This window comes from Haliotis cracherodii, unplaced genomic scaffold, assembly GCF_022045235.1.
Source record: "Haliotis cracherodii isolate W230 unplaced genomic scaffold, xgHalCrac1.p SCAF_10, whole genome shotgun sequence".
Taxonomy (NCBI): Eukaryota; Metazoa; Mollusca; class Gastropoda; order Lepetellida; family Haliotidae; genus Haliotis; species Haliotis cracherodii.
Genome location: NW_027266265.1, coordinates 52585958 through 52612086, shown reverse-complemented (window position 1 = coordinate 52612086; position 26129 = coordinate 52585958). Strand labels below are relative to the sequence as shown.

The 26129-nt window shown below is 41.9% G+C and overlaps 1 protein-coding gene across 6 annotated transcripts in view; it reads right to left on the bottom strand.

Annotated features, from left to right (window-relative positions):
* Positions 1–26129, bottom strand: part of LOC139454516 (inositol 1,4,5-trisphosphate-gated calcium channel ITPR3-like) — a 221133-nt gene that overhangs the window by 10843 nt on the left and 184161 nt on the right. For 4 of the 6 annotated variants that reach the window (XM_071236273.1, XM_071236272.1, XM_071236274.1 and 1 more), the window contains 34 exons: positions 25874–25928; positions 25305–25426; positions 24725–24824; positions 24052–24159; positions 23457–23593; positions 22935–23002; positions 22521–22576; positions 22207–22368; positions 21586–21824; positions 20996–21080; positions 20321–20508; positions 19757–19870; positions 19438–19522; positions 19238–19324; positions 18751–18855; positions 18174–18245; positions 17557–17689; positions 16654–16792; positions 15909–16064; positions 15030–15186; positions 14407–14504; positions 13352–13390; positions 11509–11608; positions 10634–10684; positions 9047–9241; positions 6943–7089; positions 5962–6111; positions 4946–5047; positions 4422–4505; positions 3748–3927; positions 2732–2837; positions 2231–2349; positions 1323–1492; positions 699–851 (listed from right to left, as the gene is read on the bottom strand). In XM_071236273.1, coding sequence (XP_071092374.1) covers positions 699–851; positions 1323–1492; positions 2231–2349; positions 2732–2837; positions 3748–3927; positions 4422–4505; positions 4946–5047; positions 5962–6111; positions 6943–7089; positions 9047–9241; positions 10634–10684; positions 11509–11608; positions 13352–13390; positions 14407–14504; positions 15030–15186; positions 15909–16064; positions 16654–16792; positions 17557–17689; positions 18174–18245; positions 18751–18855; positions 19238–19324; positions 19438–19522; positions 19757–19870; positions 20321–20508; positions 20996–21080; positions 21586–21824; positions 22207–22368; positions 22521–22576; positions 22935–23002; positions 23457–23593; positions 24052–24159; positions 24725–24824; positions 25305–25426; positions 25874–25928 — 4062 coding nt within the window. The remainder of the gene's footprint in view (positions 1–698; positions 852–1322; positions 1493–2230; positions 2350–2731; positions 2838–3747; positions 3928–4421; positions 4506–4945; positions 5048–5961; positions 6112–6942; positions 7090–9046; positions 9242–10633; positions 10685–11508; positions 11609–13351; positions 13391–14406; positions 14505–15029; positions 15187–15908; positions 16065–16653; positions 16793–17556; positions 17690–18173; positions 18246–18750; positions 18856–19237; positions 19325–19437; positions 19523–19756; positions 19871–20320; positions 20509–20995; positions 21081–21585; positions 21825–22206; positions 22369–22520; positions 22577–22934; positions 23003–23456; positions 23594–24051; positions 24160–24724; positions 24825–25304; positions 25427–25873; positions 25929–26129) is intronic. The other 2 variants (XM_071236275.1, XM_071236277.1) reach the window with 1 other exon arrangement.

Sequence of the window (26129 nt, the reverse complement as noted above, 5' to 3'; positions counted from 1 at the left end):
CAGGGAATACACAATATTATTAGTACGCATGCACTGTTTATAATATTAGGCACCGTGGGGTAATATGGTAGTAAAAGCACTTGCTCATCATACAAAAAAACAGGGGTTTGATTCCCCAAAATTTAATTTTCGTTTCTCCAGCCGTGATATGGGTTGAGTGAGCGAGTTGGGCTTAACGCCGCTTTTAACAGTATTTCAGTTATATCACAGCATGTCAGCTTAATGTGGGAGGAAAGCCCCGACGTGATGCAGGTCTCAGACGTTTACCACTTCGGTGAAAACCACGAGAATGGGTATGGTGCTGACAAACCTAGAAACATAATCGCGAGAACATGATTGGGGTGAACCGGGATTCAAACCCACAATCACAGGTTTCTGGCATGCCCAAGGGACGCAGTGATGTGGGTTGAATAAATAGGCGTAAAATCATACTGACACACAAATGAATATAACCCAGTTTGACTAAGCACCAGGGCTGTCAGGTAGCCTAGTGGTTAAAGCGTTCGCTCGTCACGCCGAAGACCCAGGTTCGATTCCCGACATGGGTACAATGTGTGAAGCCCATTTCTGGTGTCCCCTGCCGTGATATTGCTGAAATATTGCTAAAAGCGGCGTAAAACCATACTCACTCACTCACCCACTCGATAAGCACCAGATTACTTTACCAGTGGTAACACAGAGATGCATGCGTCACTTACTCGTAGATTCCAGGGCACAGCAGGGTGGCGTTCTCTGGATTATCCTTCAGAATCTTCCCACAATCCTCCATAGAAGATTTGGCATTCCAGGTGACCAGCATGAGGATATTGATGGCGATGCTCAGAATGATAGCACCATAGTTCCATAGCAACCTGATGAAGATGGGAAAATAGTCTCCAATATGATCTGCTAAAACTTGTTTTAATAAGAGGCATGCACAATAATTCATCCAAATCAATTCATATCCACTCTTAAATTAGATTATGTCTCGTGACTGTTTATCGTATCAGACAACTCTCGTATCACAAACTGCCATTTTCGTAGAATTACGTGCGTGACAGACATGTGTCTTGGCAATGTCTCCTTGGATGTGACAGAAGCATCATTATACAGCTATGTATGTATTTCAGATGATATAATTCAAAGTGTCAACGCCTGAGAATAATTAGCCTTGATCATCTGCAGAAACAGATTCCATTGGCAATAAAAGGCAAAGTAGTGATGGCAATTATATGATTGGATCTCTGAAAATGAGTGATGACACCAGGTGGTCATAAACTAAACTAGTGAAACATTTATCTGAGATGACATGCAATAGAATGCTGTCACAGTGTTATACTAACCATCCCTTCGTAAACATCTTTGCTATTGGGTTGTTCAAAATCTTCCTTTGATAGGAGATATCACCCATGATATCACGTGTCCAATTCATTAGGTCCCGGATCTTGTTGCTAGGCGACGACCTGTCCACATTCCATTTCAGTTTCTCCTTCACTTCTTCTCTGAGAACACTCTGTGAACACAGGTGCAGATTAGAACAGCACTAATTCAGGTGAGGTGAAATGGGGTTAAACGTCGCTTTCAAGATTATTGCACTTACTATAGCGACGTGCATGCACGTGTGTGAGTGGCTGCTTGTACTACTCCGGAGTGATGCCGATTTATAGTGCTAGCCCATTGACATACCATGCCTCAGTTTAACATGAATACACCACTCAGACACAGTATACTGACTCTGAGCCGACCAGTCCTTGTTTGAAGCCACAATAGGGTAACAACAAGTATCATCTTTTAACATCTTTTGGTATGAAGCGGCCGGAGATCGAACCCCAGACCTTCCAGTCTCCAGGCGGCCGCTCTACCACTAGACCACAGAGGGGATCTCAACACTGATTCAACATAAAGATGGGTTAACATTGTTTTACATAGGAGAGGAGCACTGATGACAGATCATTGCACTTTCAGGAAAATAGTCATGCTGGATTTCAACAAAGAGATACATCTAAGATCAACCTGATGCACCGAGATGTCACTGGAATACCATTCAAAGCAGCGTAAAACACATGTTACCTGCTCACTCTTATTTGGACAGGGACTGGATAATAATGGTTATGGGTGCAAATTCAGATTTCAATTTAATGATTACAGTGGGTTATACAGACACATTCCTAGTTTTCAACTTGATGTAGCCTGGACCTTGACTGTAAAAATCTTCGTCTGAAGTCAGTACACTTCTAGAATAAACACACACCTTGTTCTTGACCCTGAAGTTGACCTTCTGGAGGACATCATCCTTGAGTATTTCAATGGAGAGCGAGTTCTTCTTATAGTAGTCAAAAGCACGTTGGTTTTCAGGGCTGAGGTTGAGGGCTGAAAATGCATTTGAAAAACATGAAATGTTTAATAATGTAGGATGAATGTAATGAGAGGGTTAGTCCTGGTCAAAATCAGCACAATCGAAGCTATAGCACTGCCATAACATTATTGGCCATGGATGAGACCAACCAGTGATCGAAAGTATGAACATAGAACCAAGTCGGAGTTATGTTTTTCCAGATAGCAGCTGACAATTCTATGTTTAATTGTCACCAAGGACAAGCATTGGATACTTGGAACTTTCTTGGCACTGCACATATGAAAACAAACTACAAAAAACTGTACAAAAAACAATACTGGTGGTTGGAAAGCACTTGAAGAAACTGAAATGAGTGTCTTGGGAGACCCTATAATGTGTAATAACATGTGGCCTTACTGTCCACTAAATGGCTGTCGATGTCGATCATGCGCGCAAGGATCAAGTAGAAGCTGAATCCGACCTCCATCACAGTTTCACGAAGAGCGTTCCTCTTCTTCCCTTTCTGTACCAGAAAACAAAGAAGCATTAGTATATTCGTCCTTGCAAACATTGGTGCATATATTATGTTCTCAGTGACACTTATGACTCTGTGACCGTCTTCATGGTTATGTGGATAGAGCCTAATAGATCACAAGCCGCTTCATACCATAAGATGTTAAACAATGGCACTTGGTACCTTCTTGGTCAATCTCATTAAAATCATATCTTAGTTCTCGCTATCGCAAGACAAAGATCTGAGGACATCCCATTACAGGTCACGTCAGAATGACCTTTCATCTGTCACTTACCAGATCATGAAAATGACAGTCAGAATGTGTTTTCTAATCATGCAACCGTGAAAAGGTTAACACGGGGTATTCCAAAGACAGTTACGGCCCGTACTACTGATTCTGTCAAAATTATCGTCTGTCTCTCGCATCCGTGGGATAAACATTTGAATGGAAGAGGTGTTGCACAGTACGTGGGAAGCACTGCCATACAATCGCAACCATATGTTAGACATTCTGGAGTGTTTGTTTGTTCAGTTTTCAAAATTTTAATCAAGAACTGTATCAAGATATTTTTCAAGTGTAGTCTGTAATGGAATTTGCCAGGTTGAAATGAGTGCCATAATGCTCGAAAAAGCTGCTTTCTAATTGGCTGATGTCGACTGCTTGTTAGTCATTTCAGTGGTCGGTCAAAGTTCGCGAAAGTTCATTCTGAAATGACCCCTAATGGGATGTCCTCAGATCTTTGTTTAGCGGCAGCGAGAACTTAGATCTGATTTTAATTAATTTTTTTTATATCAAGAGATCTTTAAATATATGCATTGGAATAGCAAGAATAAAATTCTTGTTGGCAGTGCAAAGTGTCTAATTATCAGTCTACATAGAACAAGAAAATGACAATGAGATAGAAGAATAAGGTCATACCACAACGCCCTGAAGTATACTTCCGCCAAAGGCTGCGATAGATTTAGCTGATTGCAGGTAGCCGCCATTTTCGGTGGAACGCACCAGCCCCTCCAGCTTGGGTTTCTCTGATTGGTGCATTTCATAACAGACCGTCATGCATCTGTACGCTGCTTCCTTGTCAAGTGCATCCTTCACTTCCTGTTAACGGAACAGTTTATTAGAGATATATCAGAACATGTTTTACATGTTCAATAAGCGAAATGCACTTTGAAGTTCACATAAGCATTGTTGTAGAACAAATGCAGTGAGAGTGAGTAAGTTCAGTTCAACACTTTTAACAGTATTACAGTTTTATCGCAGAGCGTCAGCTTAATGTGGTAGGAAAGCCCAAAGTGATGCGGGTCTGAGACGTTTACCACTTCGGTATGATGCTGACAAACCTAAAAACAATGGGGTCGAACTGGAATTTGAACTCACAATCATAGGTTTCTGGTGTGCCCAAGGGACACAACTCTGCACAACGAATTGAGGCGCCTTAGACGACTGGGCCACTTGTGCCCCGAGAACAAATGCAGAAATGTATTGACATGAAACACCTTGTAGATGTAAATAATTGGTTACGAAAATTTATTTATTATCTTTAGACACTCTTTCGTTCTTTCAACAAAGATTGTCGACGACCGTTTCCTCACCTTTGCCACCTGAGATGCTCCAGGGCCGTTCTCCTCTATGAGGGAGATGATGAGGGAGGCAATGGTTTGCTGCAGCTCTATCACCTGCAATAACACACCGATATTCTCATAATGGGAATAAATAAAACGACAAAACCCTTTCCATATTCATAAGAAACCTCGAGTCGAAAGTCGATTGTCCGATTTCGACTACATCATTTTAAAAAATCCTTCAAATCACACAATCATACAGCGCTCGTCAGTCGCAACATGCAATATTAATCCTACTAGTACAATATTTTATTATCTTTTAGCACGGATAGATGATGTTGACATTTAAACTTTCCAAGCTATTAGGCATGCCTTGCACTAAAATGATTTTGTCAACATTTTTGTTATAATTTCCTTTTAAGGCATATGTCCTTCATTATCACTGAAATATACCCTTCCAAGTTCAACAGGGATGTGATTTACCAAGTCATTTTTCAAATTTAGTTTTAGTATTGTTTTACTTATTGTGAACGGCTTCTTGAGAGTTATCTTACCTTTTCTATTGGACAGTCTGCTATTTCTCCGGCCCTGAGGATGAAGTTGATGTAGTCGATGACTTTCTTGTCGTAGATGACGCTGCGGTTCTCCTGGTTGCCCTGTATATGGATATGGCACAATTAGTAACAAGCCCTTACTGTTAATAAAGGTTTATCTCACCGAGCATTAAAATACTAGTTTCTGATTGGTTAAAGAGCGGGCAATTATTTTCCATGTTGCCCACTTAGAAATCAATCATAACACACCTTAAGTAACTTGCTTATCTCTCATAAGTATCCTTGAGCTGATATGAACCGATTTTATGCGAATGCATTGCGTAAAGGGAACTAAGTCAGTTATTCCTGCTAGCTGTCAAAATGGCTGAATCAAAGCGTTTTGCTCAGTGAAACCTCGGACATATATTCCGGGTCTGTATGAATGAATGTCACAGGATAAATATGTTGTCAACTGATCCGTCAGGGCATTTGATGTGATGTACACTGTGTGTGAGCCTATGTTTTTAGCTTTGCTTGTTGTTTAATGCCGCACTCAGCAATATTCCAGCTATATGACGGCGGTCTGTAAATAATTGAGGCCGGACCATACAATCTAGTGATTAATATCATGAGCATCGATCCATGAAATTGGGATCGATGACATGCATGAACCAAGTCAGTGAGCCTGACCACTCGATCTCATTATTCCCCTCTTACGACAAGCAAAGTCACCTTAAACGGCAAGCATGGGTTGCTGAAGACCTATTCTACCCCGAATCGTGAGCCTATGTACCCTCGACTAAACATAGGCTCACACACAGGTTACATCACACCATATGCCCATCGAGATTGGGTGACAACTTATGTTATCATATTGATATTTCTTTCTTTGGAACTGAAACAGGGAATAAAGTAGGAGAGACATGATACATACTCCGGGATACCCCTGTCCTGTTTATACGACGGTGACATGATCATGAAGACGTCAATGTTGATTTCTACATGAGGACTAAGAAATAATTCTGTGCGAATCTCACCGAACAGAACTCATTGAGAGAGCTGAAGAGCTGTATGACCAGGTCGATGGTCTTGTTGTTGATGGTGGTGTAGACGACGTTCAGGAACTGGGTCGTCTCGCCCACGATGTTGAAGGACTTCACATTGTCCGGCTGCTCTCGTAGATAGTTCTGTAAAAGAATAAATGTTTCATATTAAGATTTATGTGACATGTTTCCCATAATGATACTATGACATTAATTGTTGGGGACGTATAGTCCAATGAAGATTTTGTCACTTTGTGGTCATCGAAAGACCTGGTTATGACATAAATGCCATAAGAATGTATTCGACCATCCTACCTTACATGTATCTCATGGTTATCCCTATATAGATGCAACCATTACCATAGATTACCATCAATTGACACTAAATAATCCCCCACCCCCCCACCCCTTCACACAGACATCACCAGGATGCTACTGTACCCATAACCACCTATAAGTTCCCCCACCTGTACCCCCCACCATCCCATATGTTACCCGACCTGTACCCCACCATCCCACATGTTACCCCACCTGTACCCCACCATCCCACCTGTACCCCACCATCCCACATGTTCCCCCGCCTGTACCCCCCCCACCATCCCACATGTTCCCCCGCCTGTACCCCCCCACCATCCCACATGTTCCCCCGCCTGTACCCCCCCCACCATCCTACATGTTCCCCCACCTGTACCCCCCCACCATCCTACATGTTCCCCCACCATCCCACATGTTCCCCCCCACCATCCCACATGTTCCCCCACCTGTACCCCCCACCATCCCACATGTTCCCCCCCACCATCCCACATGTTCCCCCACCTGTACCCCCCCACCATCCCACATGTTCCCCAACCATCCCACATGTTCCCCCCACCATCCCACATGTTCCCCCACCTGTACCCCCCACCATCCCACATGTTCCCCAACCATCCCACATGTTCCCCCCACCATCCCACATGTTCCCCCACCTGTACCCACCTGTAGCCCTGTGTTCTGCCCATCACATATGCGGGCCAGCACCTTCAGGACCAGCTCTATGTAGCCCTCGTCCTTGTACTCCAGGATCTCCCGCACTCCTTCATCCATAGCAGCAACGAGCTCCTCCTCTGGCCTGCTCTCCCCACTCTACATTCAACCAAACATGGCCCACTGTTAACCAGTCCGTACTGTGATAACGCATTGATCATTTGGATCTTTGAAATATGTTCCACCGACATCAACAGTGTCATCCATGTAAATGACATCAAAATAACTGAATGTTTGAATTGTGTACTTAATATGAATCAATAGTTAAAACATTTTTTATTCACAAATGGAAAAGGATCAGGAACAAATTATCCAACTTAAGACATCCACTTCGTATGAATAAATGTTTGTGACAATATTTGAATTTTGTTCTTGTTCATGAACCCATAACCCCAGCATAGACAACACACATCCACTGATAATGACCAAGCCGAATCTCCTCTTCTCTGATGATTCGTTACTTTTATTAATCACCAGGTCTCTCAAATTACTTTTCTGAAATCTAAGAATTGATTGTAGTTTATTGTCTACCAGTAATGTATAAACAAATACTCTTTGAAGATAAACACAGTAATTCCCAAAAATTAACAAAATGGTTAAATCGGTCCTTAGTGTGTTAGCATGTAATAAATATTAACATGTTGACGTTAGTTCAATTAAAATATTAATAAATAAAGTTAGTCGTTCTATTTAACAATAAATGAACTTTGTTATAAAATCAACAACAAACATATGCAGATTAATGTCAGTACTTGCTAAAATGTAAATAGCCCAGTCCCATGCACATTGAATGTCTCAGCAAACATCTACGAGCTATGAATTAAAGCATCTAGATGTACACATATTCATGTACCTGCTTGGGCGTCCATGTATCTACATTCATTTCCGCAGACCACCATCCTTTATGGGAGTTGCAAGCTCGTATCATATAAGCTGGGATACACTTCAGCAAATAAAACGTTATCGGGGAATAATTTTATACCGCAGCTCAGCATGATCGCGCAAGCAACATCCACACCTTCCATTTGGCTCATTGTTTAATTCACCATACCATGGAAACGGAAGGAAGAATATGAAGACCAAATCTACGATATTATAGATCTTTCGTATGCGAGACAATGCAGTCTTTGTTTGTATGGTATCCTTGTCCAATATAATGACCAACAAAACATCATGCCTCATACATAGACATGTGCGGTGGTTCATGTGAACATCCGGGTTAGAATTGGTGAGAAGTTTGTTTGGTGTTTACCGCTGCACACAGCAATATTCTAACCATATGATGGCTCTGTAAAGAAGCAAATCTGGACCGTTCAAGCGACTGATTTTATGAATAACGATCCATGTCGTTGGAGTATGAAGGCGCGCAATAAACCAAGCCACTGAGCCCAACCACCAGAAACAGATAGGTGTTATTGGCATCTCATCTGACGTAAATCATTTATTTTTGTTTCATTTAAAAATATGAGAAACGAAGACAGAATTCATTGCATTATGTCAACCATATTACAGAGTTTTTGATAATATATTTTAATTGTTTCATAATGGCTTATATTTCTTTTATGTGAAGAAAGATGGTGTGGTCCAATCATGCATGCTTTGACGAAAGGTTCCACTAGAAAGAGAATAGCTTACTGTAGGAGAGTTTGGATAGACAGACAGAAAGTAATGCAGTGTTCCTTCACTTGTAGCAGTACAAAAAACAGTGATTCATGAACCCAGAGCTCACAAGGGCTGTGAAGGTTGTGTATGATTTCCACAATGCATTGGGTGCACAAAATACATCAGTTTATAAACAAAGAAACAACAGAAGTCCATAAAGACGATACAAGAATGAAATGCATGTTAAAGCGCAACGCATCCTTCAGCATTGATTTCATTATGATAAACATACCGCTTCTCAAAGCATGCCAAGTAATGAGCGAATTGCCTGAAAACCATGTGTTCACATGCACATATTTCCGGATTATGCAAGCAACATTCATTGCATTCTTCTGTCAGGCATTCACACCTTAGGCACAGGGTGTGCACATGCACAGGCGATGCACGTGCTTACCTCGACCTTGACATCAGCGAGTTCAATGTCAGAGTGGTCACTCATCAGGGCTTCGTTGTCCTTCGGGATGCCATTTAGGAGCTCACTTCCGGGTTTGGATTTAGGTTTTTTCTTCTCGCTACTTTTACGTCGCCATGTTCTTTTTCGCTTAAGTCGACCGTCATCCGGGGGTTCGACAGCTCGACATAAAGCTTGCTTTAAAACGAGGCAAGTGGTGTTAGTTAGAAGAGATTACGTGTTGGATGGCATGTTTCTTGCCATTCAGCATTGTTTCAGCTGCATAGCGGTCTCAGCCTGGACAAGACAAACCAAGGCTTAAGAGTCGACCGACACCATTCAATTCAGCTTAATGAGAGACAAGTTTCCCAGTTAGTGAATTTGTGAATAATATTGTTTCCCATCAAAGTCAGCATTATTCCAGCTAAAGCAAGGCGTCTATATATAAACGAGCCTTGATCGGGTAAACCTGTGATTGACATCATGAGCAACGATCCATCTACGGGGTACGATGGAACGTAATCAACCAAAATCACAGTCTGACCCCCCGATCTGTTTTAGTCGGCTCTTACACGCTTGGGATCTGTTCGGATCTCCTGAGGATTCTAACTACAAAAACTATGCAGACGCTGGTGCCATCAGTACCCATTTTAGTTTCTTATAACAAGCAATGGGTGTAGGGTACCTACTCTGCCACGATATCCATAAGTAGAACAACACATGTAAGAGAAGACTTACTCAAGATGAAGCATAGAATAGATACTCGCAGATGACACAAGTAACAGAATGAAGCAGTCAGTGAATGAAGAATATGAGCACACACTGCTACACGAGATGAAGAGACGAGAGACGTTGGGAAAGTGATGAGTTCAGAGTCGATGACAAAAGCAGCGGTGTCTTTGCGTACTGAAGATTGACGACGGCAGCATGTGTCTATTGGCGACAGATGTGATGTGTGCAATGCGCGAAGAGGCATATTGCGCTTTGTGATGGAGACGGTGTTTGGCATAATGGTATAAACTGATACAAAGATGAGAGAAGCAAAAGTAAAAAAGGTCTTTGATTTATAAAAAAATATAAGCGTTCACATACAGGACAATCTAGAATGCAAGGCTATTCTGAAAGGTAACGTGTTACTGAAAGTGCAGCGCAAAACATTGTTAGATTTTGTGACGTACATCTCTAATGTACGATTCTAGGCAGTGCAAGGGTCAAATTGGGGCTTTGCTTAGGTGGTGTTAGTTAACAGTTTCGTGGACACAAAAAGCAACATTTAGCTTCTTGTGAGCAAAGTCCAAAGTGTGATTCTACCATCTAAATCCTCTATAAGTATGTGCATGTCTAATTATTAAATGCTTCATAGACTACCATAATTACGAATGAGAGGTGCTATAAGATTTTAGGTCCAAAGTTCTGTGTAGCACAATGCCACGTTAAAATCCCAGTGAGAAGACATACATGTACTTGTCCCACAGACTTCATCTGACTGTGGTTTTAATGACCACCATGTGTTGTATTCGTGCGATGAAGCCGCACTTAACTTTCATCTAGTCTCACTAAGCACGTGCTTGAAGGGACATTGTTTCTTACCCATCCGCTAAGTGCTTCCATCCGCATCTTCTGTTCGTGGAGCTGGATTTGCTAAAAATTAATGATGACAGGGGTTAGGTTTGTGTCATGTAATGGCTATAGAAAGGATGGATTGAGTGAGTGTGGTTTTACGCCACGTTAGAGCAATATTTCAGCAATATCACGGCTGGGGACACCGGAAATAGGCTTCACACATTGTACCCACATTGAGAATCGAACCAGGGTCTTCAGCGTGACGAGCAAACGCTTTAACCACCCCAGATAGTATGGTCAAAACCACGCATGCAATTCACGTCCTCGCGTCCAAATGTTACAACAGAAAAACAACCATAAATTTGACCTTAGGGGTATCTGGCGTCTCTGTTTTGATTCCACACAGGCAAAATGTGAATTTTTTGGTGTCTTCCGTCGAGCAATGACACGAATAATAGTAAATGCACCATAAATCAGAACACACAACACTAAATCTAAATATTCATAAGTGAACTGTTGTCCCGTGAAGATCCGGGGTTGAATAGGTCTTCAGCAACCCATGCTTGTCGTAAAAGGCGACTAACGGGATCGGTGGTCAGGCATGCTGACTTGGTTGATGCATGTCATCGATCCCAATTGCGTGGATCGATGCTCATGATGTAAATCACTGGATTGTCTGGTCCAGACTCTATTATTTACAGACCGCCGTCATATAGCTGGAATATTGCTGAGTGGGGCGTAAAACAACCAACCAAACCAAAGTGAACTGTTTATGTAAATATTTGATATTTTACGAATGCTTCAAGTTCTGTCTGATTTTGTACTTTGTAGTAAAGAGACGTTATGTTTGTTTGAAAATTTGAAAATACATGCTATATAAGACTTGACGTATCACAACGTACCTGCAAAGCCTTCCGTCCGACTGTCAGGGACGTGTTGTAGTTGGTCATGTTAGACAGTGCTTCCTTCACCCGGCTCTCGTGTTGTGCGAGCAGAGACCGCCTAAAAACAGCGTCGTGTAACATGCAGGTGTTTCCATTCACAATTCAACTCGGTATACACGCGATATAGGAGGGATGAGCTGCTATAGCAAATTATACATAAAAACTTAAATCTTAACAGAAAATGCAATAGTTTAGCAAATAGTTTCAGGTAATTGCATTTGAGCTTCTACAAGGGTGGTATCTAAAACAGGTATTTGTCAGAGCAAAATAAACCTGAAACGGAATAAGAATATGAATAATTGCTACAAATATCTAGTTACAGTGGTGCTGGGAAAGAGGAATAATCCGGTGCTGTGATGGATGCAGAAGAACATACTTGCAGGTACAAAAACAGGTATACGATGAAATTACCAAAAGTATATTGCAGAATGTGTTACCATAGTTACGCGCTCTTCATGAATATAAGGTAGGTGTTTGGGTCTACATAACACTCATATGGGGAAGGAGGTATTCTTTAACACTGCACCAACTCCACTGGGATCTAAATGTGGTATTGACATTATTAAATTAACCGCAATGAAATAATTTCTAAATACAATGTACATTTCGCATAAAATTATGTGTGATAATGCATGTGGCAAAATGGCGATATTCAGCGCGATAAGCCTTAAATGCATGTTAGGAGTAAGAGATTAAAAGTTTTTAGGCATCAAGGAAATTCATCCAAAATGTAACAATTATTTTGTTGAGTCTTTTCTCACCTAATGTTCTAATTAAATTAGGGCTAGGGTTACTTGGTTGAGTCTAGGATATCTATTCTAGGTTTTTAACACAAAAAAATGGATGTCACATAACTATTCGTACCGTATCTGACAGGTATTTCTAAGTGAAATGTATACTACCTGGTTATATGTTGGACGCGGTGATTCCACGTTTTGTATAAATTGGGTAGTATACACTTTTGTCAGATAAGGTCATATCACAACTTTAAAAAAACACATACGTACTATACATGTCAATGCCGTGCAGAATGCCGAACTAATTGAAAACTTAAAACTAAAGTTTTAAGAACCTAAAGTGCACGCAACTATTTACTAGAATACAAAACCGTGTGGTAAATCAGTGCTACTCCGCGAAGTATATGACATGGCAAAAGCTATAGTGCCCTGAAAGATACAATCTGCAGAAATACACCTGGAGAAAGACCCGATAGAAAAATAATTTCTTGAAATGAAAAATCGTTTCCTCGCAATTCCGTTTTCTTATGAATTCCGACAAAGGTGATACCAAGAATGAGTGAGTTGGGTTTTACCGCCGCTTTGAACAGTATTTCATGTCACAACTGCCAGCCTTATTATTGGAGGTGCCCCAAGTGACGCATGTCGTAGATGATTATTGCTTGGTGAAGACACGAAGCACGTTGCTGACAAAACAAGAATCATAATCGGGGAGAACGTGACATTCAAACCCATGACCAGCGAATCCTGGCACGACTAAGGGACATAACTCCGAACAGCGTTTGCGCCACATTAGAGCATCCATCTCAGTGTTCTACAATCTAATCATGATAGACAACGTTGAAGTAACAGTAATGGGCGGCACACCTTGTGTGCGAGTACGATCCACGAAGTACATCCCATGCAGTATATTCAACTGGACATGCAAACATGAACGCCGACGCCGTGGTTCTGACGTTGTTTCCAGTGTCGTTGACGATGAGTTAGTTACTACAACACTCTACAAGCCTAACCTCACACCGTGGCCAACAGTGTCACAAACGACTACATGCCAAACAAATTACCCAGCTCCTTTCCGCCGACTCTTTTTCAGCAACAAATATCTAGAAGAGAAACACGACGTCAATCTGACAGTGCCTTCACCCACGACAATGAGGGGGGCGCAAGAGGCTGTGGAGGGGTGGGGTCGATGGACGGGAGACACTGTTTAGGGGTGCCGGTGTTGGGTTCTTAGAAAGGTAACTTAGTTTACCAAAAAGGCAAAAGTACCGTGATCATAAAATATATGAATAAGCGAAAAGCAACTATAATATGGATTGTATGGCTCGACAGGTGAGTCGCGTGGATTGTATGGCTCGACAGGTGAGTCGCGTGGATTGTATGGCTCGGCAGGTGAGTCGCGTGGATTGTATGGCTCGACAGGTGAGTCGTACCTGAACGCAACACGTGTCAAGACAAACTCCATCAAAAGACCCTGGTCTAATGCCAAGGGGGTCAAACCAAAACTTACAATTCCAGTCTCGAATTTGTACGGTATGTTTCTGGTGGACAGTCAATATAACCTGCCCTCAACCTGCAAGACTCAATTTTAATTTGTATCAACTTTAATTTTAAACACCGAACTAACGTTTGAAACCCCCTGCGAGTACTATTCAGCAAGGCAATTTTCAAAGAAAGAGATACGAAATTTGAGTTATATCCCGAAAATATGCAACCGAGATCAGCCGAGATCTGCCATATAAAGAAATCAAGGGGTTGGGTATGTGTTTCTTTTCGTAGTTACGCGTAGCTCCGGATTCCTAGTATGTTTCATAGAACATTATTTGCCTGAGAGAAATCAAACCAGCTGCCGGAAATTCTATTCTACCCCAGCTTCTGCAGTTTCATCACTAAGGGCAGATATGGGTCAGGCATTTATATGATTTCCCTCGACCAGGTCTCAAGTACGTCCCTGCTGCAGGTATTTCCTAGTCTTGTTCTAACCCTTCCACAGCCTCGGTTATTACAAGAGACACTTCCACTCTTATTAATATCACACGGTTAAATACAGGACTGTAAGATGGCCATTATTGTGTGCCTGTGCCCCGGATGTTAGCGCTAACAAGGACAGACAACTCACTTCTCCTTGATGGAATTGGTGGAGATCTGCATCCGGTCCCTCACCGCCATGAAAAACACCTCCTCGCGCGTCGACAGGAAGTACTCCAACATTGATTTCTACAAAACATATTATCTCATCAAACACGGAACTTCAAAGGTTCTCCACTATCCCGGGTGATGACCTCAGGGAGGTCCTTTTTCAAATCAATGTCATAGTTTCTGCTTCAGAATGACTCCACTCTTTACCCTCACGCAGGGCGTAATACACATTACATCATACAATCTAATCAAACATGGAATGAGTGAGAGTTGGGTTTAACGCCGCGTTTGACAGTATTCCAGTTATATCACGGCGTGTCAGATTAATGTGAGGAAAGAACAAGTGATGCAGGTCTCAGACGTTTACCACTTCGGTGAAAACGATGAGCACGGGTATGGTGCTGACAAACCTAGAAACATAATCGGGGCGAAGCGGGATTCGAACCCACAATCATAGGTTACTGGCGTGCCCAAGGGACGCAACTCTGCAAAGCGAATCGCGGCGCCTTAGACGACTGGGCCACCCGTGCCCCCCTAATCAAACATGGAAACTTCAAAGGTTCTCCTGAGATCCTGATACCCGTGTAGGTGCAGTGTACATACCTGCACTTCCCTGTTGGCGTTGAAGAGCATGATGCAGATGAAGGCGAGCACCTCTCGGGCAATCTCGTCGTTTCTCCTGGCGAGGTGAGGCAGAACCTTCACAATCACATCCTGTTGGTTAATGGCGATCTGCAGATCCTTGATGTGGTTCAGCTGCCTAGAAAATGCGGGAGGAACAACATGACGGTCAAAACAACGACATGGTGTGGAATCCGATCAGTAGGTTGTGTGTGGTGTTAATTCGTCGGCGTCAGCAATATTCCTGCTTTACCACGATCGCATAAACACCAAGTCTGGCAAAGCAGTGGTTGATATCAAGATCGACCAGGTCACACGAATCTCAACTACTGATCCCAATTCAGTTGGCTCCTACGACAGTCTGTTCTGATCGTGAACCCTCGCAGGTCCCAAATAGATTACCTCTTACAAACTGCATGGGCAACTAGTTATATACATGTTTGCACATCATGTGTTTCCAAACAATGTCTCAAATTGCTGCTCATGAAAGTGATAACTGTTCACTGGAACATCAGGTTTCGAAATTAAATAGGCCATGAATATGAAGCTGAAGCCAAAGCCATGTAAATACTGCTCTACAATAACCACTCAGTCTGGTCTCAAAGTGTCTTGTTCACTTGACTTACGACAACACTAGCAACTGCCATACGAAGAACATTGAAGCTCTCTAACACCTGTCGTAGCTGTGTGCCAACAGTTGTCTCAACAATACAAGGAGTTCTCGTGAATGACCCCGACTCACTGTTTGTCGTAATATTAAGATAATCATCGAGGAGAGACCTAGCGGAGATTCGTTTCGTGACAACTTAGCGCTATGACGTGTCAGGAATACCAAGAAAAGTGCTAAAATGTTTTATTTACTTCTTGATCTTGGTTTCGCTGGTCCTCGTGTCCCAGTCATCAGGTAGTTTCCGCTCTTCGTTGTGGATGACAGCCCGGAGCAGCTGGAGACAGCGGACGTCCAGTTCCCAATGGGTGGGGACATTCTGATTGGCCTGCTTGGCCCCTGCCGAGATCCTGTTATAATCGTGTTTTTAAACATTTTTTAAATGTACTGATGAAGCATGTGTTACATAAATGGTTGCACATGTAATCACCTTGACATTAATCAGATAGCGTAAACACAGACATACTAACATTTAACTTGTTGATAGTTTGCACAAAGTGACAAAACCCTTTCCATATCCAATAGAAATCTCTGCATAAAGCAGAGTCGATAGTACGATTCCGACTATATCATTAGCATGTGTTTATGAATCATTATCAAACGCATCCTTAAACATGTGGCAATAATGATACGTTTTCTCTCGTTTTTTCAATTAATAAATTAAAACTTTACAGTAAATAAAATGTTATTTGGTGAAAAGGACATGACAATCTATACTCTTTACATAGACAGTGCTTTATCATACACATAGGAATTTCCGTTTTAAATATACAGTCAACCATGGTTATAAATCAAAAGGACTTCTTATTTTAGTTCGTTATAACCGTAATTCGTTATAAACATACATACAGCAAATGGCTGGGACAAAAAAACAGTTCGTTATATCCGCTAGTTCGTTATATCCACCAGTTCGTTATAAACGTAGTTTACTGTACTTACGCTAATTGTTCTATAAGTTTGAAGACCGTGCCGTATCGCTTGGCTATTTTCTTCTCCCCGCTGTTGACGAAGCACTTGACTAGGTGCTGGAACTCATCGCCCAGAGGAAGTTCTTCGTTGTCGCCTATTATCGTGTACTCTACAGAAGAAGAAAACGTGGTTCTATCACAGTTCACACTTACGGAAATGTACACGAAGCAAGCAATAACTAGATTTCATTAGAAATATTTAGAAATTTCAAATGTATTTGCATCACACGGTTCAGTCCATTGTTTAATGCCTTAATCACATATCCACCAATGCCGGGAAAGATTAGTTTGCCATGCCCGAAAAGGCTGAAAATTGGCAAAATTGAGAGATACCCGACGGGGTGCCGGACGATCATCAGAGCATTGGCCATGTTTTTGACATCGGGAAGAGTGAGTGAGTGAGTATGGTTTAACGCCACTTTTAGCAATATTCCAGCAATATCACGGCGGGGGGGGGGGGGGGGGGGGGGGGGGGGGGGACACCACAAATGGGCTTCACATTGTACCCATGTCGGGAATCGAACCCGGGTCTTCGGCGTGACGTGCGAACGCTTTAACCACTAGGCTACCCGACCGCCCGACATCGGGAAGACCCCGGTGGACACAAAGGAAGAAAATAACTCGGAGTTTTACATCGGTTTATAGCACTATTACAGGCATATTCTGACACAGGACATCGCAAATGGGCTTGTACTCATGTTAGGAATGGAACATTAGGTTTCTCTGGACACGCTAATCAGGATATCCGATCTTTTCCAAGTGAGTTTGACTTCAGCTATATCAGGGATAAAACTCGCATCTTGAAATCATGTCCAAGCCTCCTTGTTCAACTGTCTTATGGGACTAGTGGTGTGGCAAGGGATAGTGCTCTTACCCCTCTTGTTTTTCTTGTACTTGAGCTGTGCACTGACGGTGTTGTGCCCGCTGTGCACGACGCTGCAGTTCTTCGTGAAAGTATGGAACTTGGCGTTCAGCTCCAACTCGGATGCGTAGTACTCCATATTGCCCTTAAATACAGATTCAAATACAGCTGTAGGCTTATATAGAATGACAGACCAATTTGATCACTGTACATTTGTCACATGATTATATTATAGATGGCAGAAAGTTTATTAAAAAAAACAACATTTCCACGTGCATTTCACGCAGAATGAGAAATGGTTTCTGTTTGTATGTAAGTGCCTCCTTTATTCCGATAATGTTCCGTCTTTCGATATGACATTTTATTTACTCTGAACCTTTAAAAATCATCCATTCATATTTCATTTCATTTAAAATAGCTGGTGTATTTATAATTTTTTTAAATTAAATGTTATGAGTGATATGTTTACGTTGTTAACAATATTACAGTAAAATCACGACGGAAGACACAAAGAACTAGTTTCATACATTGTACCCATGTTGAGAATCGAACCGTGGTCTGTGGCGTGACGATTCAACCCATATTCAATTTGCTATAATTATGTCAGTTCTCTTGGCCATCATACGTACCTTGCGGACTGCACTGGTGTTGTTGTCAAACCTCATCTCGCCTGTAAGCTTCTCCAGCACATTCACCAGGACCTGCAAACATAGATAACAACGACATGATCATCTAGATCTGCGAGACAGACACCGGACTTCACTCCAACATTATCAACAGCTCATGTAAGCACATGTTGTCAAATTGGCATGCCGACTTTGCATTATTTTTAGACATGCAGACACTTTACCTGTTTCTGGGAATGGGGGAGTGCTTATTGGGAAGTTGTTTTGTTGTTTAACGCCGCACTCCGCAATATTCCAGCTATATGACGGCGGTCTGTAAATAATCGAGACTGGACCAGACAATCCGGTGATTGACATCATGAGCATCGATCTATGCAATTGGGATGCGATGACATGCATCAACCAAGTCAGCAAGCCTGTCCACCCGATCCCGTTAGTCAGCTCGTACGACAACCACAGTCGCCTTCTACGGCAAGCATGGGTTGCTGAAGACCAATTTTAACGCGGATCTCCATGGGTCTTTTTGGAAGGTAGGCAGTTTACCAGCATTAACGGTTATAAAGTCATCATCAAAGCCTACCGTCTTTGAGCTGTTGGACACGGACACGATGGTGGTGACGCAGGTGACCATGTTCTTCATGTGATGCGGGCTGGTGATGTGGGGACCAAGGACGTCACAGAGAGCCTGGGGAACACACAACGTCAGATGTTGATGATGAATTATTTTTTTCCTTTCTTAATGTTTAATATTGAGAAATACAAATAATAAAAATGAATTATGTAATATGCATAAACAAAATGAATACATAAGATAAAAGTTGAATTGGTTTGTTGTTTATGCCACAGTCAAGAATACTCCAGCAATATGGCGATCGCCTCTAAATGGTCAGGTCAAACAATCCAGTGATTAATATTAGGAGCAACGTGCTACACCGTCGGGTAATATAACATACAATCACCAATGTCTCTGAGCCTGGCCTCAAAAAGTACCTGTATACATTTTGGGTTGCCGTGAAACTACTCTTAACACGGATTCCTCAAGGAGCATCCATGACATATATACTCACAGTGAGAGCGTTGGCAAGACTCTCCGTGGCGTACACCTCATTGGGGTAAACATCTTTGTCCGGGAGGTAGAACACTGTGTAGAAGATCTGCAACACGCGAGGGTGGGGGAACATTTATTCATAAATTCTCCAGGAATATGAATATTTCCCCTACATACAGCTATACATGGGATTATTGCGGACCACGTTGTCACACTTACATGGAGGAACGGCATGACGGCGTCCAGGATGTAGTAGAGCCCGGCGTGCATGACGGCGCGGGTATCGTGTCCCTCGGCCACACAGCTGCAACACAAGCCACCGCAGCTGATGAGGATGTGGTGTTTATTGATATACACGTGTCATTATCAGCATCTTCGGTACACGTACATTGATGAACCTTTATTCAAAGAACAGTTTTACCCTTTGCTTACTCACTTTTCGTTATTTGGTTGAATATAGCCAGAGCTGGCACAATAACACTGACAGTTTACAAAGAACGCTTGCTACAATGACTAATATTGGATCTGATGGGGGTACCTCTTGGGGGGCTCAGACTTGAGGAGCTGTGTCATCCTGTCTGGGTGGTGTGAGAAGTAGTCGATCAGCTGATTGATCTCACCGCTCGCCGAGGTTATAAAATCCCACATGTCCCTGCAATGATTATGACAATAATAATAATGATGATGATTATGACAATAATAATAATGATGACAATAATGATGATGTTGACGATGATGACAATGATATTGATGATGACGACAATAATGATAACGACGACGACAATAATGATAACGACGACGACGACGATGATGATAACGACGACGACGATGATGATAGTGATAATGATAGATGATAACGACCATGCCTCCTGCGACTCAAAGTATAGGTATTAAAGTGATAAGTCCAATGCCATGGGCACAATGGCGAATCCAATACACGATGAATAGCATGGTGTGTGCAAACTATGCGAATCCGGTGCCAAGACACAATTTAACTGTTTATGAGGGCAGTTAATACGCAGGCAGTCCATGAGAAACAATTGTTTATTTCAACAAGCCTTATTATTGTGTATTTTGTAGTCCCTATATTGCATGGCCTCACTTGTCGTGCTGCAGGTCTGCGGCGCCGCTCTCCACCAGATTGCTGGTCGTCTTGATGTACACCCACAGCATGAACTTGATGAAGGGCTTCTTGAGGTTGGTGTCGATGTGGGGATGGTTCATCACCCACAGCAGCTCCTCCACCGGCAGGATTGTCTGGCACAGGGACTCGATGAACTTGTTCTCCCCCTACAGGATCAGAGTGAGTGAGTGAGTGAGTAGTGGTCGAAGCTGTTGCTGGCAGTTCTGCCACAATATCACGAGTGAGTGAGTATGGTTTTACGCCGCTTTTAGCAATATTCCAGCAATATCACGGCGGGGGACACCAGAAATGGGCTTCACACATTGTACCTATGTCAGGAATCGAACTCAGGTCTTTGGCGTGACGAGCGAACGCTTTCACCACTAGGCTACCCGATGGCCCCCACAATATCACGAACGACACAAAGTTCACATATAACACCCATGAATCGACCAGTGGATTCTTCGTGACGCGTGGTTGCAGCCAATAAGCTACTCCACTATCCAAGAGAATGATCTTACACGAATATGTAAGCATGGATATACCCTAGTCACATCACGTTTGTAAGAGGGTCAAGTGAATAAAAGGAAACAAGTGCTATCAAATGGATAGATGGAACGTTATGATGGAGGTTCATAAAGAAAACCTATGTACCTCGGCGCATGTTGCTAGCAGGTCGACCAGACTGATGAAGTACGTCAGATGCCCTCGCTCTGTCTTGTTGGTAAGGATCCTTTCCCTGAAATAACCAATAACGCTAGGATGCATATACATGTTATTAGTATGTCATACAGACCCTGAAACAAATATATAATACAGCCCATGCAAGTCTATAATATTTGGCAAGTCTAGATCTGAAAAAGAAATCCTCTGTGCTCCTTTTAATTACCTTTTATAACCATAATTTAACGAATGTTTTCTTCCTGTAACCTATGTTCATTTCAGAGACTAGATGTTGGTCTAACAGGTTATATATACGGTTACTTTTTGAGAAAAGCATTAAAGATGCACATGACGGAAATGACTCATTCCAATTAATTATATTTACGTGAAATGTTTTTATTTGTTAAGGCAGGATGAATTCTTAATCACTTAAAGTTACTATTCAAGGAAAGACGGGGGGAATGTATTTGTAGTGATAACTGAAAACACAATTTAATAAAAACATTCCAAACAATATTCACGATCCCTAACATTTTTTGGTTCAGAAAATAATATCCATCTTGAGGTCGCGGACCACCGACCTGAGATCTCTAGGCTGGTCGAGTACATAGGCTGCCTTCTTGAAGGTTTGCATAATGTACTTCATGACCAGCGCTTGATTGCGTTTGATTGTAAGGTCCAGTCCTTCCACCTTCACGAGGACCTTGAGGAGTTCCAGGAACTCTGGAGCTCTATGCTGGTTCTCCGCGGACAACAGGACAATCCTCTGGATTTGACGGGAATACACCTTCAGACAGGTGGCCTGGTTCCCGATGAACAGCTGTAACACAGCGACACAGGAAGTAAAGTACTTGCAAAGCAACTGCACTATGAATGACGCTTTTTATTCGAATTAGTGCTTTCCAGAAACTAGATAATATCACTAAACCCCAATGTGTAATATTTTTAAAAAAAATAATTAAATTGGAAACAAATTATTATTGATGCAAATATGAACCAGATTTGGATTGACTGAAATCGATCAGATATAGTCTTTATCATCGAGAATTTACTGGCTTGGGTTAAAACAAAATGGAAATTCAGGAAAATATATTTTGCCTTTAGTTTTAATGATCGGCATATACTTTCAGAGGATATGTGGAAAAAAAACTCGGCCGTTGTGTTAAAAAAAGCCACATCGCCAAATGGATGGCTTTAGGTACCTCTTTGAGCGCCAGGGCCAGATCTGAGCGGACGATCTGGACGTCTAGCAGGGTGTCCAGATGGTCAAACAGCTGCTCCTGCACGCGCTGGTTCTCTCTGGTCAACAGCTGCAGCAGGTACAGCGTCTTCTTGAACACCGTTTCCATCCCCTTGTACTGATCCTACAACGTCATCGACGACACAAATGTTGGTGTGCGAGTGTTACATCGTTCTGAGCATGCATCAGATTCACATTGTGATCGAAGATACGAATAGATGTTCCTTCAAGCTTGGAGCAGTTTAATATGTAAGTGAGGTAAAGGGTGTTACTTACAACTAGCCGACTATCAATTTCCTGAGAAAGTATGTCCAGAACAATCTTCAGAAGTCCTAAAAACAAAGAAAATGAAACGTTTCAGAGTATCAAGCCTCATACATTCAAGTAGCTTTTTCAACAGTGTAACCTTATTACTCGAACGCCATCTTCTAGTCATATCATTTAATACGATGCATCTTTTTTGTTATTGAACGCCGCACTCAGCAATATTCCAACTATATGACGGCGGTCTGTAAATAATCGATTCTGGACCAGACAGTCCGGTGATAGGATCATCGATCTACGCAATTGGGATGCGATGGCATGCATCAACCAAGTCAGCGAGCCTGACCATGCGATCCCGTTAGTCGCCTCTTACGACAAGCATAGTCGCCTTTTACGCAAGCGTGGGTTGTGTAACAACCTACTGACCGTGACTGATCATGATGTTCTGATTCATGTGGTGAGGTTCATCTGGAGTCTTCGGAAGGTGACAGAACCTTTAAAACACAGGATAGAATCAGAAGCAGTATATGTGACAGTAGAGACATTACTAGCATTTATGTCCTAATTGACCATCTTTACACAGAATACAGGCGAGATTGCATGGTGTCCATTATAATCTTTCGACGAACATACAGTAAACTACGGTTATAACGAACTCAAAGGGACCACTAATTTTAGTTCGTAATAACCGTAGTTCGTTATAAGCATATATACAGCATATATGCAACAAAAGGCCGGGACATAAAAAATAAGTTCTTTATATCGGTAGGTTCGTTATAAGCGTGTTCGTTATAAACGTAGTTTACTGTGCATCGGTTTTCCAAACATAAACAAGAATGTTGTATACGGTATGCGGGACATACTTGTTATAAATTATAAATACTTGATATTCTCATATTGTTATATCTTCAGTTTAAATTTTATACAAAAAGAAGGGAGATCACTCACTCTGCTAATTCGTCAAGGACATCACTCATCAGTTTCACCTGCTGGTCATTCAGCTTTGCACGTGACAGACGTCTCAAAGTTGGCAGTGACCTCTGAACCTCGCGGTGGACACGTGCCGAGTCGTGGGTAAGTAGCACCTACATACATACACAGGCATGAGTGGTCTGGGTGTGACAATGTTCATTTCTTTATTAAACACCAGTCAACAATATTCCCGCTATATCACGGTAACCTGTAAATAGCTGACCAGGCAAGCCAGTGATTAACAGTTCCGCATTTATGGTGCGTCACACAATGACCATGGAGGAATATTGTATCTCGTATGTGCAACAATGAACCTGTATAAGATAAATACTTGAATAATGAGAAGCCGTTTATGAGAAAATCAAGTTAAAAATTTAGTGAGTGAGTGAGTATGGTTTTACGCCGCTTTTAGCAATATTTCAGCAATATCACGGCGGGGGACACCTGAAATGGGCTTCACACATTGTACCCATGTCGGGAATCGAACCCGGGTCTTCGGCGTGACGGGCGAACGCTTTAACCACTAGGCTACCCGACCGCCCTTAAAAATTAAGAGTTAATGAATACTCACCTGTGCTCTCTGCGCCAATTTAAACATGTCGTTCTGTGAGGAGTACATCTTGTTGAGGATGTCCAAGGACTTGACCACCATCTTGTCGGACTTGTAGTTCGACAGATCCTGATAGAAAACACAAATGTCATTGTCAGAATATTAATGGCATTACACATTACCATCACACGACACATTCGCATCAAAGAAATGGTATACAAATATTTCGTTCAGAGATATTAGGAACCCCCAGCTTGGTAAAAGGATCGTCGTGACTTCTTACTATGGTCTCATGAAGGTATTAGGTAAACCCGATGTTAAAGGGGGAATGAGGTGCAAGCGTATAGACGTCTTCCCGAGGCAAGGGAGTTAACTGACTATAAAAGTCCAGTTTCCACTGTAGGTTTAACTCACTTGCTTTGGGAAGATGGGTATTGACAGTCCCAGCAAGTTGTATTTCTTGTCTGCTAGTTCATATTTATCAAACCATCAGTAAATCATAAGCCTAATTGCAGAAATACAATGTCTCCGTTAATTTTATGGTATTAACTACAAGGCCTAAAACTGGGCAGGTGGCGGGGGTGTAATCAAGGGGCTATTTCAAGTCTTGTACTGTGAGTGAGTGAGTGAGCTGGGTTTAACGCCGCTTTTAACAGTATTCCAGTTACATCACGGTGTCACGTCTTGTACTGACCAGAAGCACTGCAGTGGTGCTGTCCAGATCAAAGATGGCGGACGCGTGGAACATCTCCTTCAGCTCTTTCAGCACGTCTTTCTGCTTCTTCAGCGCCTTCCTGGAAACACGACACGCCAGTCAGTAAATGGACCCACATGCATGTAGAGAATAGCGTTCGTGGCGAAAAGAGCTAACGCTTTAACAAGTATGCAAACCCTGGTCCCACTATACACTTACCATACACACATAATAGAAAGCGATAATATACAACTCAAAAGAAGTTAAAGAACACCCGATTCTTTCATATTACTATAGTTAATCTGTCTTGGCATGTGAGATTAACCGTAGTAATATGAATATGAATTGGGTGTTCTTTAACTTCTTTTGAGTAGTATATATAACGTGATTACATGATGTTCTTTACATTGGATAAATCGTGTTTATTATAGAAAATATGAATCATGATTCTAGCATTATTCTGCATCTTGCTAAGAATCTGACATGTTATTTCATTCTTATGATATTTTTTGCGATTCGTTATTACTGTTGATTATCATCATCAATATTATTTTCATTTTTATTATTATCAACAACTTACTTTGACGTGTCTGTCGGGTCATACGTCTCGTACAGAAGGGGCTCTAGCACAGTCTGGGACTTCTTTTTGATAGCGCCCTGTTTGGCGCCGAGTTCACCATACTTGAACTTGGTGACAAAAACCTGCAACAGGGGCGAATGATGGTAAAGGCTACAGTCTTAACAAGACAGTGACGGAAACTTGATCAGGCAAACCTTGGGTTGACAGCATGAGCTGGGCAATAAGGGAACGATGCAACGATCGCCAGATCACATCGTAACCAACCAACCCTATTTCAGACGGCTTTTACGATAGACCTTGAGATGCTGGGGTCCAGATTACCCCAAGACACCAAAAAGAGCTTTGTAATTAGAATGACGGACGTGAGCTTACAAAAATCATTTAATTAATTTTCATAATGATGGAATAAAAATTCCTTTACCAAAGGAATCTGATTCACCGGATGAAGGAGTAAGCATATACTCCGAAACGTTGTGTCCCTCATAAAAAAGAAGTGACATTCATAAATTCTTCCATATTTACTTTTTTATATAAATTCGACAAAATAATTTAAGTGCCAACAAACTCACCTTCAATCGTAGATTTCTTTGGAATGTCAGGAGGAGATCCAGCACCCACATGGCCCTAAAAAGAGATGTGAATATAATTTATATAAACAAACAATATCGGTCGGTATTCATTTAACTATCTGTGTCATCTATCATGTTTTTCGGTGTTTATGGAATAAGTACGCTTACGGGACGATTATCTCATCTTCTTATTCATAACAATTATTTTCTCTTATAGGACGGGGTCAACGACACAAATCATCTTCTGGGATCCAGT